Source organism: Oryza glaberrima, chromosome 1 (assembly GCF_000147395.1).
Source record: "Oryza glaberrima chromosome 1, OglaRS2, whole genome shotgun sequence".
In the NCBI taxonomy this organism is placed as follows: Eukaryota; Viridiplantae; Streptophyta; class Magnoliopsida; order Poales; family Poaceae; genus Oryza; species Oryza glaberrima.
In genome coordinates, this window is record NC_068326.1 from 6252280 (window position 1) to 6259980 (window position 7701).

A 7701-nucleotide genomic window follows, 5' to 3' on the forward strand; every position below is an offset into this window, starting at 1 on the left:
TAATTAATAAATGTTCATCCTACTACCCTCCGGTTCCATACTTGTAACGCTTAGTACGAGTTTGAGATTAAATAATTAAACTTCTGACCATCCGTAATTTCTAAAATACTTCAAACTTAAATATCAACTACTCTAATCTCACATTAAGTTTATTTTTACAAAAGGTGAATTTATTTTATTTTAGAGTAAAAGTTTTACTTTTTATATATTATAATCGAGCGTAACTCAAGTGCTTAAATGGTTAGATTTCTTATGATAGAACTTGCTCAGTGATTGGTCGGATTTAATATGAGCCCCTATTTAATATGAGTGTTCCTATTTACGACGGTCGATTGTGATAACTTTGTCTATGTTCGTTAATCTTAAAATAGGATTGTCTAATCTTTCGAAAGTGCACATAGCGATATGATGTGCATTTATAAACATAAGTGCGCGAGCGTGTGAGTGTTGTAAGCGTTTATTTTTCTACTTTGTTTGCAGAAAAAATATTTGGAATTTCGAAAACATATGGCATATTTAGAGGAGCTCCTGTCAGTTGAGAAGCGACAGTTACAAAATGTAGAATTAAAAGACAAAAGCTGAAAAAGTTTAGTTAATACTTACTCCGTCCAAAACGATCATCATATATATTTATTCACTAAGACCAATAATAATTTAAATCGTATTAACTAAGACACCATACACACATTCTCCTAAAAAAATCGATAAAACACCATGCCAATTATACATCTAAAAAATCGATAAAACACAATGCCAATTATACATCCATACCAATTATACATGCTAGCACATATATATTCTCCTAATCCTCGTGTTGCATCCCTCCTTTTTGTCTCTCTCCCCTCTTTTGACTCGCGCCGCTGCGTCCCTCGTGTTGTGTCGCCCCTTGGACAAGAGCTGGGAAGAATCGGATGTAACATTTTCTGTAGATGTCCGTGGATATATCATTTGCCTGATTCCGAGTCCGTATGAGAAAGTTACGCCATTTTAAGAAATGACATCCGAATGACGCCTAGACATGTCGGATACGATCATACCAGCACTAAAGCACCGGATCCCATCAGAACTCTGAAGTTAAGCGTGCTTGGGCGAGAGTAGTACTAGGATAGGTGACCTCCTGGGAAGTCTTCGTGTTGCATCCCTTCTTTTTGTCTCTCTCTCACATATATATTCTCCTATGGTGTATTCTCCTATGCTGTATTAATTGTATTACAATAAAATTCGTGTCCATTAATTATATTCCGATAAAATCCGTTCCATGTCTATTAATTATATTCCGTTTCCAATATGGTTACATGATGATCAATTTAAAATATAATGATCAATCTTTGAAGAAGAAGGAAGTACAATCCGGCTTTTCCAGATCCTCTTAAAACTAGAGGCTAACAGCTTCTCAAATAATAGCTTCTCTCATAATATTGAGCTCCTCTAAATAACTCCGAACCTCTCTCAAATCCCAATCGCATGAGCGGCATGGGTACACCGCGGTACACCGCAGCACGGCAGGGCGAGCGCGCTCATGGGCGATCGTGCCGTTGCCGGGCGCGTCGTTTGCTCGTGAGCCTCGTGGCCTGGTGGAACGCATGTGGGCAATATGGCGCCAGCCTTAAGGAGCGATCTCACCAAATCGCCGCGGTTGATTAATTACTTGATTTAGCCGCCTATGGCCCCCGGCCCGCGCGTCGGCACGCATATGGACATATGGCGCCGTAGCATAACGTCCACACATAAACGTACGTTACAGACACCGCGCATACGATTCGCGATTAACCAACCACTCGTGTTCTTTATTATTACTCCAGAAGTCTGGAAATACACAAGTTCTCGTACACTCGGCCCGTACGTGTGCACGATGCCGATTTAGAAGACGTCGGAGAGGGTGGGGAGCTTGAGCTCGCCGGACTTGGTGAGCGGCAGGGTGAAGTTGCCGAGGATGGGGAGGTCGACGGTGAGGCCGACCCTCATCTCGTAGTCGATGTCCCAGTCCCTGCCGGCGTCCCTGGCGAGGCTCACCAGGAAGTCGTACGGCACCTTCACCGGGATGTCCAGCCGCGTGGTGTCGCCGGCGGTGAGCGACCCCGGGTCGGGCATCGTCCCCGACGCCACCTCCCTCCCGGCGCTCTTCAGCGAGTAGCTCACCTCGCAGATCGGGATGGAGTGGGAGTAGGGGTTGCGCACGTCCACGCGCCCCGCGAGGGTGGCGCCGCCGCGGCCCACGCTCTGGAACGACAGCTCGGCCAGCTCCGCCTCCGGCTTCTCCACCCGCGCCACCTTGTCCGCCACGAACCCCTTCGCCTTGTCCACCAGCTGCGCCATTGTTTCTTGCCCTGATTCTGATTTGGTTGATCGATCGCTCTCGGTTAATCTGTCGTCGTCGCTGTACTGTGTTAGGAGTGGGATCGCTCGTCGTCGTACGTGCTAAATACAGGCGAGCCGGAGCTTCTGGCGGCCGACACGTCCGTGGGGTGCGTGGTGGAACGCGTGTCGACGCTGCAGGGCTCCGTCGCTAACCGCTCGACGAGTGTACTCGCGTCATCAGTTTTTCAGTGTTTTTCTCGCGAGAAGACGACTTCTGCTTGGACAGTTGGAGCGTCTCGTACCTGCTAGTACTAGTATGACTATGCTCGTGTGCTAATGTGCTATGCTTTCTGGGCTAGGCTTAAACACGTGCCTAGTTTTGTGCCATGGGCTCCGGCCCGGTAGCATAGATGGTGACTAGGCTGGAAATAAAAAGTTGTGACTAGCACGCTTGGCTCGTTTTTTAAAATGGAATAAGTTCACATTTGGTCCCTCTATTTGTCTTCCAGTCCGATTTTCGTCCCTCGGTCGCAAAACCAGGTATGACGGGTCCCTCAACTTACAAAACCGTGCAAAAGAGGTCTCTCGGCAGTATTGTGCCTGGTTTTGGATGACGTGGCGCCTACGTGGCTCCCTTTGACTTTGGTCCTCGTCACACGTGGCATTGACGTGGCGCTTACGTGACAATTGGATCTCAGGAAATAATAAAAAATGTGGGACCCACAAGTCAGCTACACAAAAATAATAAGAAAAGGTGGGGCATATGTGGTCCCACATGTCAGCCCCCTCTACTCTCAAATTAAATTTGAAAGTATACTATTTATTTATTTATTTTATAAATATCCGAGATGTAAAATTTTTAGCATAAATATATCGTCATCGCTGATTGAAAGAGCGAAATCGAAACGATATCGCTAAGCCGTTAAGCGAAAATGACGACAACGTGACACTTTGTCACGGTCTCGCAGAATCATGGCGCGATTCCGCCGGATCCGCCACGGTATCGCAACAGCAGGTCGCGAGACCGGCTGTCTCGCTTCATCACCTTGCGAGATGGCCTGATACGACTCATGATCAGTGGACGATTAACGGGTGATTAACGATTAATTAATTACTAATGATGTTAGTTAAAGGAGTAATAGTAATTAATTAATTGCTAATTACACTAATTAATTTATTGATAGCGAGAGTACACGGGTTAGGTAAGCGAAGTCGCGGTGCGAGACCGAGCGGTTTCGCGCACACCTCGCGCGACATCGTGCAGTAACGCACGATTTCGCGCTTTCATTTCGCGACAATGGTATATTTCTGTAAATATTTTCTAAATGAGCGTATTTGTACAAAACCAATGAAAAAGAGGTATATTTTCAAAAAAAAATTTCCTCTACTCTCTATCCCCCCTCTCTCTCCCTTACAGAACGATGAGCGGCGGCGCAGCGGGGGGCGGTGGGCGGAGAGGCACGCGACGGCCGGGCGAGGACGGGCAGCTTGCGGTGGCCGGGGAAGGAGGGAGGCAGCGCGCGGCGGCCGGGCAAGAGGAGGGGCCGCTCGTGGCGGCCGGGCGAGCAGGGAGACGGCGCGCGGCGGCCGGGCAAGGAGGGAGGCGGCGCTCGTCGACCGGGCGAGGAGGGAGGGCTCCGACCTGGATGTGACCATCGAGGACGTCGGCGGTGGCGGCCGGGCAAGGAGGGAGGCGCGCTCGACGACCGGGAGAGGAGGGAGGGCTCCGACCCGGATGTGACCATCGAGGACGTCGGTGGCCGAGCGAGGAGAGAGGCGGCGCTCGGCGACCGAGCGAGGAGGGGCGGCGCCGTTCTGCTGGGCATCGCGGGTGGAGCGGCTGACGGCGTGGAGCCCGCGCTCGCCGGCGACCTCCTCCTCTGCCTCTTCCTCCTCCGGCCACCTCCGCCGGGCGTTGACCCCTGCGCACCACCGATTCCCGTCGGCTGCTGACCCCCGCTCCTCTCCCTCCCTCCCATCGGCCGGCGCACGCTGCCTCTTCTCCCGCCGGCCGCCCCGACGAGCTCGCCTCCTCCCTCGCAGCGCTCTCGCCACGCCACCCACCGCCCGTGGTCGCTTCGCCAGCCGCCCCTCTGCTCCGCCCTCCGTCCTCCGCCCGCCACCCGTCGCCGTTGCTCCGCGCACCGCTCCACGACGGACTTGGCCGGTTGGGTGTTGAGCCAGCGGACGGTGTGTGAGGACCCAAAATAGGACCTCCTGTGTATAAGTGCTAGTCCAGGATCAAGCTAGCACACACAGACACAAAGATAATATCACAGCCAACATCACAAAAGAAACCTAATATTTAATATTAATAATGACTGTGATAAACCTTATGGCTAAAGTTTACATTTATTCTGCCACGAAGGGCCTAAGGAAAATATTAAAGTAGCAGTGGAAATATGATAAATGCGTAGTAGCTCCATTCAACTTGCCACATGCAGTCAACTGGGACTCACGACCTATTCCTCGTCTTCAGCAACAAACTCCTCAGGAAACAGCGGAAACCTTTCTTCTGGAATTGGGGGAAATTGCAAGGTGAGTACATGGAATACTCAGCAAGCACACAGAAATATGCATATGCAAGCTGACAACAAAGGAAATGGCTATTTTGCATAACACAGCAATTTGCAGTTATAAACAATTTATAAACAGGTTTAAAACAATAGTTGTAAATAACGGTATTACCAACTATCCATTCACACAGGACCACATAGCTATATTCATTAACCTGCACACAGTTCATTCCCAGTTTTCACAAACCACCCCTCATGAGATATCACCGAGCATGTCCATGACCGCGGACGCGGCTATTCGAATATATTAATTAACACTCTGCAGAGGTTGTGCAGCTTGACCCACAAGATACATCGTCCTTTTAACGGCCATGCGCAAGTGTCACACTTCAGGTTGTGTGCGGCCAAGGAGTCTGTAACAAGGCTTTTTAGAAACTTCGTCCCAACACTGCCTTCCCCCATGAGACACCTTTCCCTCACACAGACAAGAAAGTCCCCATGGCGAACCTAAACTCCTATCATCTAGCTACCTGGGCCGACAGTGCCAAGACTCGGAATCCTACTGGGCCAGGTTCTTCCCATGAGAACATGTGGTTGCACGTTAGGCTCAGATCCATAACTTATGAAGTGAAGTCCTTAATTGACCAAGGCAACTTGCCAAACTACAATAGCACACAGCTCAACAGTAGGCTCACACAGAGACCGTACCCGGCAACGATCACACAGATACATTACCACCTAACCAGGTTCACACAGAACCACCCATCACCCCGGTCAAAAAGGTTTTATCCGCCTGTTGTTTTACACGGTGCAACACATGCTACCAAAAAGATAGCACACAGCCACACAATTCATATAAAAATGATTATAAGTATATGATTAATCAAATTATATTTTGCTTGTAAAACAACCTTGAGCGGGCTAAGCATAACTACTCTACCATGAGTTGAGCCCAATGTTCAACTCACAAAGACTAGAGTGACAAGGTATTATGGGCAATCAATAATTATCAAAGGTAGGATAATATTAACAATTAGGTCACGCTACCCATCGATAGTTTATAAACAAAACAATACATGTATTCAAAACAAAACATTTCACAAATGGGTTCAATATGTTCAAAGAGTGCACTTGCCTTGTTCCCAGTATTGTCCTTGCACAGCGTCTTCTAAAGCAAACTGCTCTTCCGCTCCAACGTCTACACGATTGCACACGAAAACAAATAAACACAAAGAAAAACTAACTAAATAACATCAAATGAAATAACCAATTAAACCAGGAGGTAGAGCTCGATTTTAGAAGAATTTAGGAAGAAGAATGGATCGAATCGGAGTTCAAACAGAAAAGTTATGGCCTCCGGAAGCTTGAATTCAGGGAAAATCCGAGGGTAAAAGAAAAAGAAATATTCCGAGAAAATTCTCTGGATATTTAATTTCGGAAATTGAATTAATTTTGGATAGGAAAATATATGTGGGCCCACTGTCAGTGGCATAGAGAAAAGGAGAAGGAGCAGCTGCTCCATCACACGGCATGGCGTGCTCTGGCCATGGCGCCATGGCGGCTCCAGCGCGGCGGCGTCGGCGGCGTTCGTCGGCGACGGCGCACGGCGGCTGCGGCAAACAGCGGCGGAGGCAGAGGAGGTCGAGGCCAATGCGGTGGCGCAGCACCGAGCTCTGGGACGGCGTGGAGATGGCGCACGGCGACGAGAGGCGGACGCCGGAGTTGAGGTGGAGAGAGAAACGGCGGCGCGAAAGGGAGAGAGGGCTCAGCCTCGGGGCTTTACCAGCGGCGGCGGCACGGGAAGGAGATGGCGGCGACGACGGCGCGGCTCCCGGCGGCGGCACAGAACAGCAGCGGCGATGGCGGCTGCTCACGGTGGAGATGGCGGCGGCGGCTTTGGACGAAGGAGGGGAAAAAGAGGGCGGCGACCAGCGCTACTTATAGAGGAGGGAGTAGCTAGGGTTAGGGCGACGCACGGCTTCGATTTATGGAAGGGCGACGCCGGTTCTCGCGGGGTTTAGCGGCGGCCGATTGGGCTTGTGGCGCGGCCGGCGCGGGCTCGGTCGGCGGCGGCTTGGGCCGGCGATGCAGAGAGGAGGAGGAGGCCGGGCCGAGGCGGCACGTGGGCTCGGGGCTTGGCCTCCCCGGGCCTGCGGCTCAAGAAGGAGAGAGAGAGCTGGAGGTAGAAGAAGGTGGGGAAAAAGGAAAAAGAGAGAAGAATAAGGGCTAAACTGAAAAAGGGCAGAATAGAGAAAGAGAGAAAGGAAAAAGGGAAAAAAAACAGGGACTTCTCTGGAAAATTCCAATTATAAAGTATTTGGAATTTTTGGAAAGGATTTAGGATTTGAATTAGAATATTGGATTTGGATGGAATTTGAATTAGGATTGAGCTCCACTTCCGAAATACGAATTAAATCCAACTAACTCCAATTAAGAACCACAAAGCAAACAACGTAATTAATTAATTAATCACATTAAAACCCTTTTGATTTAACGAAATTTTCATTAAGCTATTTTAGACGAATAAACCAAATGTGAATTTTCGCAAATAGGCGAGAAGAACAGAAAGCGAAAAATCAGGACGTGACACGGTGGCATCCTCGCCGTCCTCGCGGTGCCCAAGAACTCCGAGAAGGGCGCAGCGAGCCCATCGAAGGCCCTCCGGTGATCATGGAACCCGAACAAGCGGGCATCATGTCGTCCCCGCTGCCCTACCCCGTCCCGCCCCACTGGCTTCGCATCGCTGTGCGCCGGAAGAAGATGACGACGAGGCTGGCGTCCCTTCGGCTTCGCGCTGTCGCCCCGTTCATCTGCCCACCTAGCGCTCCCGCCGTCAGCCGCCGTCGCCAGAGCTCGCCTGCTCCGCCGCCTACCCGCTCCGTCCCCT

General features: G+C 50.2%; 1 protein-coding gene and 1 non-coding gene across 2 annotated transcripts; one reads left to right on the plus strand and one right to left on the minus strand.

Annotated features, from left to right (window-relative positions):
- The first annotated feature begins 1023 nt into the window (after positions 1-1023).
- On the plus strand, positions 1024-1142 carry LOC127760874 (5S ribosomal RNA). Its single transcript, XR_008015151.1, has one exon. It is a non-coding gene; the product is annotated as a 5S ribosomal RNA (ribosomal RNA).
- A 525-nt stretch (positions 1143-1667) lies between these two features.
- Positions 1668-2757, minus strand: LOC127759852 (late embryogenesis abundant protein Lea14-A-like). Its single transcript, XM_052284072.1, has one exon. The coding sequence runs from the start codon at positions 2314-2316 to the stop codon at positions 1861-1863; it is 456 nt and encodes a 151-aa protein (XP_052140032.1). The 5' UTR covers positions 2317-2757; the 3' UTR covers positions 1668-1860.
- Positions 2758-7701: the final 4944 nt, after the last annotated feature.

What these genes read in the sequence shown, in the direction of transcription:
- LOC127759852 (XM_052284072.1), bottom strand. Translation starts at nt 2,316, where the DNA reads ATGGCGCAGCTGGTGGACAAGGCGAAGGGGTTCGTGGCGGACAAGGTG.